At 33.7% G+C, this 12,494-nt stretch overlaps 2 protein-coding genes across 6 annotated transcripts; one reads left to right on the plus strand and one right to left on the minus strand.

Annotated features, from left to right (window-relative positions):
* The first annotated feature begins 547 nt into the window (after positions 1-547).
* Positions 548-1,413, plus strand: LOC124418437 (alpha-tocopherol transfer protein-like). Its single transcript, XM_046952360.1, has 2 exons — positions 548-1,028; positions 1,104-1,413. Exons 1-2 carry the CDS (start codon positions 567-569, stop codon positions 1,284-1,286), a joined length of 645 nt encoding a protein of 214 aa, XP_046808316.1. The 5' UTR covers positions 548-566; the 3' UTR covers positions 1,287-1,413.
* Positions 1,402-12,162, minus strand: LOC111679161 (dihydrolipoyllysine-residue acetyltransferase component of pyruvate dehydrogenase complex, mitochondrial). 5 transcript variants are annotated; one of them, XM_023440675.2, is made up of 9 exons: positions 12,055-12,162; positions 11,770-11,979; positions 9,254-9,435; positions 8,773-9,183; positions 8,481-8,695; positions 8,261-8,409; positions 7,994-8,193; positions 2,164-2,266; positions 1,402-2,099 (listed from the first exon to the last, which is right to left on the minus strand). In XM_023440675.2, exons 2-9 carry the CDS (start codon positions 11,886-11,888, stop codon positions 1,970-1,972), a joined length of 1,509 nt encoding a protein of 502 aa, XP_023296443.2. In that variant the 5' UTR covers positions 11,889-11,979; positions 12,055-12,162; the 3' UTR covers positions 1,402-1,969. The 5 variants fall into 5 exon arrangements, with proteins under 5 accessions (XP_023296443.2, XP_023296442.2, XP_023296445.2 ...); XM_023440674.2 differs by having other exon boundaries at positions 12,041-12,146; XM_023440677.2 differs by having other exon boundaries at positions 8,481-8,647; positions 8,869-9,183; positions 11,770-12,098.
* Between the last annotated feature and the right edge of the window lie 332 nt (positions 12,163-12,494).

The raw sequence follows: 12,494 nt of genomic DNA on the forward strand, positions 1-12,494 counted from the left end.
AGTTCAGTTCTAGTTCTGTTCTAGTTCAGTTCTAGTTCAGTTCTAGTTCAGTTCTAGTTCAGTTCTAGTTCAGTTCTAGTTCAGTTCTAGTTCAGTTCTAGTTCATTTTTTGTTCAGTTAAGATTCGTAAAATTTGGTAGCATGATGTTGATTTATGTATATGTAGAATTCAAGTTCCATTCTAACAATTGATTAATGTTGTTATCTAGACAAAAGAACTACAAAAACGAATTGGTAAATTTTCTTTAATTGTCCGAAAAAAAACAATTGTAGTTCAATAGAAAAATCATAAAAACAATTACTGATAATTCACACTTCAATTAAAAAACACCTTTACAACAATAAAATTTAATTACCAAATTTTTATAAAACATAAAAATATTACGGTAATGAGCAAATAGTATAACAAACACTTACCTTATCGTTTAGCATAGGGTCAGTTAAAATGATGATAACGTTTTACAATGCTCATTAGTACAAATAATGAATAACACCTACCGGCTAGCTTTTATGTTTTTGACTTCAACAACAATGTAACTTATTTTTATGTTTTTCAACAATTATAGATGAAAACCACCGCTGCTTTCCGCAAAGAGAATGCTGCTCTTTTGCATGGTTTAGTAATCGATCAAGTTAAAGACAAATTCGTTAATTTTGGTGTTATAAACGTTTTGAAAAATTGCGATCAATTGGGACGTCGTGTCTTAATTGTTAATTGCGGTCAATTGTGGGATCCTAATGATGTACCCGCTGATGATGTTTTCCGTATGTTATATATGGTACATATTGCAGCTCAATTGGAGGAAGAAACTCAAATTCGTGGTGTTGTTTGTATTATGGACTTTGATGGTCTTGCGATGAAACAAGTTAAAGCCTTGTCACCCAGTTTCTCGAAACGTTTATTGACTTTCATACAAGATGCCATGCCCTTGCGTATGAAGGAAGTTCATTTTGTTAAGCAACCTTTTATCTTTAAAATGGTTTGGTCTCTCTTCAAGCCATTTGTTCGTGAGAAATTGAATAAGAGAGTAAGTTTGTTGCTGTTGTAAAGTGTATTAAATGAAAGTTTATTTTAAATGTACCTTTTTTCCGTCCCTTTACAGATGCACTTCCATGGCAGTGATATGAAATCTTTGCACAAATTTTTGTCGCCCGAAGTTTTGCCTGAAAATTACAAGGGTAATTTGCCTAAAATTGATTATGGCGGTAAGGACTGGCTACCAGCTGTTGAAAAACATACAGACTTTGTTAAGGAATGGTCTGAATTTGGTCCCGCCAAGTGGTAAATTCCTTAAAGTAAATTTCTTAGTGTAAATGTAAGAACATTCCTTAGACTTGTATAAACAAATAGTAGAATAAAGTTAAAACATTTTAAAATAAATAAATCAAAGTGTTTATAAATATTTTATATTACAGAGTGATTTTTCTATGTTTATTCGTACATATTTCATAATTGAATGCAATACGATTAGCAACAACAAATTATAAATAAATGATTTTTGTTTTATTTTTTTACAAAGTTTGATGGTGTTAGTGTTGTTCATTTTTCTATTTGGGACTAAAGCTTAAAATAATGTTTAATTTGTAATTGAAATATCGTTGAAGCATCTTCTCTTTTATTATTAAATATCTTTTCAATAGTAATTATCATTTTGTGTTTTCTCTTTTCCTTTGAAGTGTTTGTTTTTCTTTTACAACAAAAAGTTAAATAAATACAATTTTTACTTCAACATAACAAACAAAAATCCATCCTTCTGTAATAAATCCAATTAAAATTTTCTAATATTTGTTTTTAAAATAACGCACAATTTACTAGAAATGTGTTGTATAGATATATATGTAAGTAGGTAGGTATGATTTCATAATATTCCACTCATTCGTTGAATGCCAACCATATATTGTTGTAAACTTATGGCAGGATATTAAGGTGACATGAAAATTTCAAATGTAATGTAGAGAAAGTAGATTCTTAAAGAATCATAGAAGCAGGATCTTCAATAAATTCTTGGAAGTGTTGTAACCATTTAGCAGCTACGGCACCATCAACAGTTCTATGATCGGCAGATAGGGTGACTTTCATTACATTGACTTCCTTGAAACTGTAATGAAATGAAAGGTATTAGTTAAACTAGTTTGTATTTGGTCTGATTTTTAGTTATTTACCCTTTAAGGCTATCGGGATCGGCAATGAGTTTCTTTTCAGTTGTGCCTACAGCTAAAATGCAAGACTGTGGTGGATTGATGACAGCACAAAATTGTGTAACTCCTAAAAGTATAAATTAAAGTTTGATATAATTAAAATTATGCATATACAAATTACAAATAATTAAAATTATAAATTGTTTGTCGAAATTGTAAAAATTAAAAATTTTCCAAAAATTATAAGTTAAAAGTGAATTTGTATTTCCAATGAAAAAGTGCAGTTCTAGCTCAGTTCTAGTTGAATTCTAGTTCAGTTCTAGTTCATTTCTAGTGCAGTTCTAGTTCAGTTCTAGTTCAGTTCTAGTTCAGTTCTAGTTCAGTTCTAGTTCAGTTCTAGTTCAGTTCCAGTTCAGTTCTAGTTCAGTTCTAGTTCAGTTCTAGTTCAGTTCTAGTTCAGTTCTAGTTCAGTTCTAGTTCAGTTCTTTCAGTTCAGTTCTAGTTCAGTTCTAGTTCAGTTCTAGTTCAGTTCTAGTTCAGTTTAGTTTCTTTAAGTCAGTTCTGTTCAGTTCAGTTCTAGTTCAGTTCTAGTTCAGTTCTAGTTCAGTTCTAGTTCAGTTCTAGTTCAGTTCTAGTTCAGTTCTAGTTCAGTTCTAGTTCAGTTCTAGTTCAGTTCTAGTTCAGTTCTAGTTCAGTTCTAGTTCAGTTCTAGTTCAGTTCTAGTTCAGTTCTAGTTCAGTTAGTTCAGTTCTAGTTCAGTTCTAGTTCAGTTCTAGTTCAGTTCTAGTTCAGTTCTAGTTCAGTTCTAGTTCAGTTCTAGTTCAGTTCTAGTTCAGTTCTAGTTCAGTTCTAGTTCAGTTCTAGTTCAGTTCTAGTTCAGTTCTAGTTCAGTTCTAGTTCAGTTCTAGTTCAGTTCTAGTTCAGTTCTAGTTCAGTTCTAGTTCAGTTCTAGTTCAGTTCTAGTTCAGTTCAGTTCTAGTTCAGTTCTAGTTCAGTTCTAGTTCAGTTCTAGTTCAGTTCTAGTTCAGTTCTAGTTCAGTTCTAGTTCAGTTCTAGTTCAGTTCTAGTTCAGTTCTAGTTCAGTTCTAGTTCAGTTCTAGTTCAGTTCTAGTTCAGTTCTAGTTCAGTTCTAGTTCAGTTCTAGTTCAGTTCTAGTTCAGTTCTAGTTCAGTTCTAGTTCAGTTCTAGTTCAGTTCAAGTTCAGTTCTAGTTCAGTTCTAGTTCAGTTCTAGTTCAGTTCTAGTTCAGTTCTAGTTCAGTTCTAGTTCAGTTCTAGTTCAGTTCTAGTTCAGTTCTAGTTCAGTTCTAGTTCAGTTCTAGTTCAGTTCAAGTTCAGTTCTAGTTCAGTTCTAGTTCAGTTCTAGTTCAGTTCTAGTTCAGTTCTAGTTCAGTTCTAGTTCAGTTCTAGTTCAGTTCTAGTTCAGTTCTAGTTCAGTTCTAGTTCAGTTCTAGTTCAGTTCTAGTTCAGTTCTAGTTCAGTTCTAGTTCAGTTCTAGTTCAGTTCTAGTTCAGTTCTAGTTCAGTTCTAGTTCAGTTCTAGTTCAGTTCTAGTTCAGTTCTAGTTCAGTTCTAGTTCAGTTCTAGTTCAGTTCTAGTTCAGTTCTAGTTCAGTTCTAGTTCAGTTCTAGTTCAGTTCTAGTTCAGTTCAAGTTCAGTTCTAGTTCAGTTCTAGTTCAGTTCTAGTTCAGTTCTAGTTCAGTTCTAGTTCAGTTCTAGTTCAGTTCTAGTTCAGTTCTAGTTCAGTTCTAGTTCAGTTCAAGTTCAGTTCTAGTTCAGTTCTAGTTCAGTTCTAGTTCAGTTCAGTTTTAGTTCAGTTCTAGTTCAGTTCTAGTTCAGTTCTAGTTCAGTTCTAGTTCAGTTCTAGTTCAGTTCTAGTTCAGTTCTAGTTCAGTTCTAGTTCAGTTCTAGTTCAGTTCTAGTTCAGTTCTAGTTCAGTTCTAGTTCAGTTCTAGTTCAGTTCTAGTTCAGTTCTAGTTCAGTTCTAGTTCAGTTCTAGTTCAGTTCTAGTTCAGTTCTAGTTCAGTTCTAGTTCAGTTCTAGTTCAGTTCTAGTTCAGTTCTAGTTCAGTTCTAGTTCAGTTCTAGTTCAGTTCTAGTTCAGTTCTAGTTCAGTTCTAGTTCAGTTCTAGTTCAGTTCTAGTTCAGTTCTAGTTCAGTTCTAGTTCAGTTCTAGTTCAGTTCTAGTTCAGTTCTAGTTCAGTTCTAGTTCAGTTCTAGTTCAGTTCTAGTTCAGTTCTAGTTCAGTTCTATTTTCAGTTCTAGTTCAGTTCTAGTTCAGTTCTAGTTCAGTTCTAGTTCAGTTCTAGTTCAGTTCTAGTTCAGTTCTAGTTCAGTTCTAGTTCAGTTCTAGTTCAGTTCTAGTTCAGTTCTAGTTCAGTTCTAGTTCAGTTCTAGTTCAGTTCTAGTTCAGTTCTAGTTCAGTTCTAGTTCAGTTCTAGTTCAGTTCTAGTTCAGTTCTAGTTCAGTTCTAGTTCAGTTCTAGTTCAGTTCTAGTTCAGTTCTAGTTCAGTTCTAGTTCAGTTCTAGTTCAGTTCTAGTTCAGTTCTAGTTCAGTTCTAGTTCAGTTCTAGTTCAGTTCTAGTTCAGTTCTAGTTCAGTTTAGTTGTTCTTTCAGTTCTAGTTCAGTTCTAGTTCAGTTCTAGTTCAGTTCTAGTTCAGTTCTAGTTCAGTTCTAGTTCAGTTCTAGTTCAGTTCTAGTTCAGTTCTAGTTCAGTTCTAGTTCAGTTCTAGTTCAGTTCTAGTTCAGTTCTAGTTCAGTTCTAGTTCAGTTCTAGTTCAGTTCTAGTTCAGTTCTAGTTCAGTTCTAGTTCAGTTCTAGTTCAGTTCTAGTTCAGTTCTAGTTCAGTTCTAGTTCAGTTCTAGTTCAGTTCTAGTTCAGTTCTAGTTCAGTTCTAGTTCAGTTCTAGTTCAGTTCTAGTTCAGTTCTAGTTCAGTTCTAGTTCAGTTCTAGTTCAGTTCTAGTTCAGTTCTAGTTCAGTTCTAGTTCAGTTCTAGTTCAGTTCTAGTTCAGTTCTAGTTCAGTTCTAGTTCAGTTCTAGTTCAGTTCTAGTTCAGTTCTAGTTCAGTTCTAGTTCAGTTCTAGTTCAGTTCTAGTTCAGTTCTAGTTCAGTTCTAGTTCAGTTCTAGTTCAGTTCTAGTTCAGTTCTAGTTCAGTTCTAGTTCAGTTCTAGTTCAGTTCTAGTTCAGTTCTAGTTCAGTTCTAGTTCAGTTCTAGTTCAGTTCTAGTTCAGTTCTAGTTCAGTTCTAGTTCAGTTCTAGTTCAGTTCTAGTTCAGTTCTAGTTCAGTTCTAGTTCAGTTCTAGTTCAGGTCTGTTCTAGTTCAGGTCTGTTCTAGTTCAGTTCTGTTCTAGTTCAGTTTAGTTCAGTTCTAGTTCAGTTCTAGTTCAGTTCTAGTTCAGTTCTAGTTCAGTTCTAGTTCAGTTCTAGTTCAGTTCTAGTTCAGTTCTAGTTCAGTTCTAGTTCAGTTCTAGTTCAGTTCTAGTTCAGTTCTAGTTCAGTTCTAGTTCAGTTCTAGTTCAGTTCTAGTTCAGTTCTAGTTCAGTTCTAGTTCAGTTCTAGTTCAGTTCTAGTTCAGTTCTAGTTCAGTTCTAGTTCAGTTCTAGTTCAGTTCTAGTTCAGTTCTAGTTTTTTTAGTTTCTAGTTCAGTTCTAGTTCAGTTCTAGTTCAGTTCTAGTTCAGTTCTAGTTCAGTTCTAGTTCAGTTCTAGTTCAGTTCTAGTTCAGTTCTAGTTCAGTTCTAGTTCAGTTCTAGTTCAGTTCTAGTTCAGTTCAGTTCTAGTTCAGTTCTAGTTCAGTTCTAGTTCAGTTCTAGTTCAGTTCTAGTTCAGTTCTAGTTCAGTTCTAGTTCTAGTTCAGTTCTAGTTCAGTTCTAGTTCAGTTCTAGTTCAGTTCTAGTTCAGTTCTAGTTCAGTTCTAGTTCAGTTCTAGTTCAGTTCTAGTTCAGTTCTAGTTCAGTTCTAGTTCAGTTCTAGTTCAGTTCTAGTTCAGTTCTAGTTCAGTTCTAGTTCAGTTCTAGTTCAGTTCTAGTTCAGTTCTAGTTCAGTTCTAGTTCAGTTCTAGTTCAGTTCTAGTTCAGTTCTAGTTCAGTTCTAGTTCAGTTCTAGTTCAGTTCTAGTTCAGTTCTAGTTCAGTTCTAGTTCAGTTCTAGTTCAGTTCTAGTTCAGTTCTAGTTCAGTTCTAGTTCAGTTCTAGTTCAGTTCTAGTTCAGTTCTAGTTCAGTTCTAGTTCAGTTCTAGTTCAGTTCTAGTTCAGTTCTAGTTCAGTTCTAGTTCAGTTCTAGTTCAGTTCTAGTTCAGTTCTAGTTCAGTTCTAGTTCAGTTCTAGTTCAGTTCTAGTTCAGTTCTAGTTCAGTTCTAGTTCAGTTCTAGTTCAGTTCTAGTTCAGTTCTAGTTCAGTTCTAGTTCAGTTCTAGTTCAGTTCTAGTTCAGTTCTAGTTCAGTTCTAGTTCAGTTCTAGTTCAGTTCTAGTTCAGTTCTAGTTCAGTTCTAGTTCAGTTCTAGTTCAGTTCTAGTTCAGTTCTAGTTCAGTTCTAGTTCAGTTCTAGTTCAGTTCTAGTTCAGTTCTAGTTCAGTTCTAGTTCAGTTCTAGTTCAGTTCTAGTTCAGTTCTAGTTCAGTTCTAGTTCAGTTCTAGTTCAGTTCTAGTTCAGTTCTAGTTCAGTTCTAGTTCAGTTCTAGTTCAGTTCTAGTTCAGTTCTAGTTCAGTTCTAGTTCAGTTCTAGTTCAGTTCTAGTTCAGTTCTAGTTCAGTTCTAGTTCAGTTCTAGTTCAGTTCTAGTTCAGTTCTAGTTCAGTTCTAGTTCAGTTCTAGTTCAGTTCTAGTTCAGTTCTAGTTCAGTTCTAGTTCAGTTCTAGTTCAGTTCTAGTTCAGTTCTAGTTCAGTTCTAGTTCAGTTCTAGTTCAGTTCTAGTTCAGTTCTAGTTCAGTTCTAGTTCAGTTCTAGTTCAGTTCTAGTTCAGTTCTAGTTCAGTCCTAGTTCAGTTCTAGTTCAGTTCTAGTTCAGTCCTAGTTCAGTTCTAGTTCAGTTCTAGTTCAGTTTGAGTTTAGTTCTAGTTCTATTTCAGTTCTAGTACAGTTCTAGTTCAGTTTAGTTCAGTTCTAGTTCAGTTCTAGTTCAGTTCTAGTTCAGTTCTAGTTCAGTTCTAGTTCAGTTCTAGTTCAGTTCTAGTTCAGTTCTAGTTCAGTTCTAGTTCAGTTCTAGTTCAGTTCTAGTTCAGTTCTAGTTCAGTTCTAGTTCAGTTCTAGTTCAGTTCTAGTTCAGTTCTAGTTCAGTTCTAGTTCAGTTCTAGTTCAGTTCTAGTTCAGTTCTAGTTCAGTTCTAGTTCAGTTCTAGTTCAGTTCTAGTTCAGTTCTAGTTCAGTTCTAGTTCAGTTCTAGTTCAGTTCTAGTTCAGTTCTAGTTCAGTTCTAGTTCAGTTCTAGTTCAGTTCTAGTTCAGTTCTAGTTCAGTTCTAGTTCAGTTCTAGTTCAGTTCTAGTTCAGTTCTAGTTCAGTTCTAGTTCAGTTCTAGTTCAGTTCTAGTTCAGTTCTAGTTCAGTTCTAGTTCAGTTCTAGTTCAGTTCTAGTTCAGTTCTAGTTCAGTTCAGTTCTAGTTCAGTTCAGTTCTAGTTCAGTTCTAGTTCTGTTCTAGTTTAGTTCTAGTTCGGTTCTAGTTCAGTTCTAGTTCAGTTCTAGTTCAGTTCTAATTCAGTTCTAGTTCAGTTCTAGTTCAGTCCTAGTTTAGTTCTAGTTCAGTTCTAGTTCAATTCTAGTTCAGTTCTATTTCAGTACTAATTTAATTTCAATTCAGTTCTAGGTCAGTTCTAGTTCAGTTCTAGTTCAGTTGTAGTTATTAAAAATGTTAATTCAGCCAATTACTTACCAAACATTCCCAAATTAGAAACGCTGACGGTGCCTCCTTGGAATTCATGAGGTTGAAGTTTGTTGTCACGTGCTTTACCAGCTAATTCCTTAACATTTTTGGAAATTTCAACAACGCCTTTGCGATCAGCGCTGAAAACGATGGGGGTAATTAAACCTTTATCGGTTGAAACGGCAACAGAGACATCAACATTGTCGAATCTGAAAGAAAAGATTAAATTAAATTAAAGAATTTCTGAATATAATCTACTTATAGTCAATCACTTACTGTCTGATAACATTGCCCATCCAATAGGAGTTTGATTCGGGTACTTTACGACAGGCGATGGCAGTAGCTTTGATAATGAAATCATTAACAGATACTTTAACTCCTTGTTTTTCGTATTTCTTATTAACTTTAGCACGGAGTTTCATGAGCTGTAAATAATTAATATTTTTGAAATTAATAACAATTTATAAGATAAAAGTTATATTAGTAAAGCACTTACATTATCCACTTGGCACTCTACGGTTACATAGTAATGAGGTATTTGTTGTTTAGATTCCAATAAACGCTTGGCAATAACACCTCTAACATTGCTGACAGGGATGTCAATGTAGCCACCTTGGGGTGCGGTAACTGTTGCAGCGGCAGCTGGTGCAGCTGCGGACATGCCTGCAAGATCGGAGGATTTAATGGAACCATGAACACCACTGCCACGTCCTGCATGCAAAGGTAGGTAATTAGTGCAAAGCAAATAATGGTTAATAACACAAAAGGGAAATTTTTATTAAATAAACCTTCTAAACGTAATTGTTGGGCTTCAGCCAATTTTTTTGCCATCGGACTGGCGTAAACGCGTGGACCACGTTGTTCCACAGCGGTTAAACCCTTACCGCCAACAGGTGCGGGTGCTGCGGCTACTGGTGGAGGTGATGGAGGAGCAGCAACAACGACTGGTGTTGGAGGTGGTGGTGGAGCAGCAGCGGCAGCTGGTGCTGGGGCAGCTGCTGGCTTAGCTGGACCGGCTGTGTCTTTGAAGTCCTTAAAAGCAGCAACATCAGCTTCTTCCTGTACAATAATACACACCAATTTACCAATTGGCACGTCTTTAGTACCGGCGGGTATAACAATTTTGGCCAAGTAACCCTCTTCAGGTGTTTCAAAACCCATGGTAGCCTTGTCGGTCTCAATTTCAGCCAAGAGATCACCTGAAATTTATAATTTATATAGATATTTGGTTATGAAAGTTAATACGTTTTGTTGCTTAGAATTTCATACCTTCATTCAATTTGTCGCCTTCCTTCTTTTCCCAACTAACAATGGTGCCCTGGTCCATAGTTGGCGATAAAGCTGGCAAAGCAACTTTGATATGATCGGGATAATCGGCATAAGCACGTACAAAATTTGTATTCCATACTCCCAAAGGTTTAGTTTGTTTGGTTAAAATTTTTCCAGAAGATCTTTTAAAACAAAAGGTAGATATTAGTTTTTGCATTCAAAATAACTTTAATCAAATAATTATTATAGAAAAAGTTACTAAAGGCAAAATCTTAATACATAGTGATGATTCTATCGGTCAAGGAACTTAAAAATCATTTATATAAAAGAGTAGCGTTACTGACTGACTGATTCATCATCGCACAGCCCAAACGGCTGAACCTAGAATCATGAAATTTTGACACTAGATGTGTTTTTGGTTATGTAGATCCAATAAGGAGGGATTTTTGAAAATTTGTATATTTACGGGTAAAAAGGGGGAAAACGGGTAAAACTGGTTTTCTTAATTACCTTACACAATATTAGTGATACAAGAAAAATTTTAAATGCACCTGTATCTACTCTTAAAATGAGCAGATGGGTGTCTGGCACTTTTTTGAAATTCGTACTTTTAAGGGGTAAAAATGTGTAACAAAGGTGATTTTGGTACCTTTTTTGGTCCTTTATAGGTTTTTAAATAATTAACATAATCAAATTTTTTTTTAATATTTTGGATACATCTCTCAAAATTATGAGACACCTGTTTCGTACTTTTTTAAAATTCAGTCCTTTTTGGGTGTAAAAGGGAGAAAACTGTTTTTATGGTACTTTTTTTTTAGCGCATTAAGAAAACTTTTTCGGTTTATTGAATTATTCCTATTAAATTACGGACTAACTCTGTATTAATATTATTGTAATAAAATTTTTGCTATTTCACTGGGGTAAAAAGTACCAAAAAGGGAAAAAACGGGAAATTTTATTTTATACAAACTCATTGAGCCAATTTTTAGAAAATTTTAAAAAGTACTTTATTTACTCACACAAAATAAGCTATTGGTATATTATTTTGAAATTCGAGTACTAAGGCCTATATAGGACCAAAATCGAGTAAATTGCTTGGTACCTTTTTTAAAGCACAATTTTTCTCGAACAAATGACTGCAGATTTGAATCGTTTGAGTTTTATCTGTTATATATAGATTTAAATACGGAACATTTTGTAAACTTAATTCTCGAAAAAGTATATTTCTAAGCGAAAATGGGAAATATTGTACTCTTTTTATTAGTACTTTCCACTTAGGTAAACTTTATTCCACTTTTGGTACTTTTTCTTTCGTCAAATGATACTCTATGTATGTTCTTTAATATGAACTGAAAACACATGATTATTAAACATACACGGTCCTCATTGAATAAGATTCTTTAAGAGACAACTTTTTAGTACTTTTTATCTCATAAATTGTTCTTTTTTAATTTTCTAAAATATTCAACCTAGGAACATTAATTTTAACATAAATGGTCTTGACTGAATACTATTCTGTAATTTGGAACTATTTGGTACATTTCTATTCTTCAAATGGATTCTTTATAATGGTTAACCGATACACAAGGTCCATATTAAATGAGAATTTATTGAGAGAGATCTTTGTACTTTTTCGTTTTTCCGATGGTACTTTTTTGATTTTTTTACGATATTGAACATAGTTAGGATAGCGAAGCACCCAGGATATGCTAGTAATTAATAATTGTTAGGGATCTTTGATCGTTTTACTAAATTGTGTTGTATAGTATATTTAACTGGTTTACTATACATAGGACGTACCCATGGCTTAATTGCTTAACATGAAAATAAAAAAAAAAATAACCAACCACCAGCCTAGAAATAAGTACCACCTTGTGATAATTGAATAATTCTTTCGATATGATAAGATTTAATTATACATAAATACACAATCTGCACTCACACACACACAAACTATTGCAATAAACAAAACATAACAATATGCTAGCATATTGTAAACAAAAACAAACAACACTTTTAACAATAACTTTTTGTTGGTATTTTCCTTTTTTTTCAACTACATATAAATCTTATGGTATTGTCTTATCAGTGGCGTCATGAGCTGATAGTGGTGGCATCATTCGACTGATGAATGTTAGTTAACTTTGTAATCAAAGCCCTCACCAACATTATTTCACAATAAACAACAACCACCCACCCCTCCGCCTGTTCGGCTGATAATACCAAAAATCATCACTTTATTAGGGAAACAGTCCTTTTGCATAATTATTTTGTAATTTCTATTCATAACACTAACGCTCACTTGTTACGTCGTCGTTTTAGTATTCCATACTAATGTAACAAATCTGAGTTTTTTTTCTAAAATATTTTGCCATAACGAACAACTGACATTGGGTTACACAACAATTTATAACCTTAAAAAACTGCATAAAATTTGCATTTGCATTCACTTTTCTTTATTGTAATTGCTGTTATTAGGGAATTATTAGAGTTTGTTATGTTTTGGGTAGGTTCACCTGATTAATGGTAAATTCCTGGCCGCTTGTGAACTAAGTACACGGGCAGCTGAACGCGTTACATTAGTCGCTGTTCTACGGAAAATCCATTCATTACGGCTGGCAATTGTTCTCAACATTTTTCCCGACAAGACTTGCTGTTGTTGTTTGTCAAATACGATAGACTACAGTTGATTGCTTTGTTTGTTTAGTTGGAGTATTTTGTCGTCACTTTTAATAAAAACAATTTAAAGTTTCGTTCGAATATTATTTGCTAATTATTATTTTTTACCGATTTCCACCGACCTTTTTACACCTTCAGTAGGTCAAATCGTATCTCTCGAATCGAACTACAGATTTTTTTTCCAACTGTCAAAATCATTTGACAAATCAAATTTGCAAAGTCAATATGCCGCTTCTTACTGTTACATTCACGTAGTAATGATAGCTTACTGACAAACAGGGTTGTAAATTAAGTTAGTTGAAAATACCGGCATTGAGTCGCTTTTGTAGAACATAAAATATTTAAACATTTAAATCAAAAATAAATTAATTTACTTTAATTTAAATAATTTATTTAAATTTTTTTGTTACATACTTTCTTCTTTATTATTCTTTTGATTTGTACATGACTGAAATTATTAATTCAAAGATGTTCTAAAGTTGCCATACTTTCACTGATTATTCTTAACATGTCCGTTATTTTTTTTCTTTGACCTGGGTTACCATTTTCTACTGAATGTTTG

Source organism: Lucilia cuprina, chromosome 2 (assembly GCF_022045245.1).
Source record: "Lucilia cuprina isolate Lc7/37 chromosome 2, ASM2204524v1, whole genome shotgun sequence".
Lineage (NCBI taxonomy): Eukaryota > Metazoa > Arthropoda > Insecta > Diptera > Calliphoridae > Lucilia > Lucilia cuprina.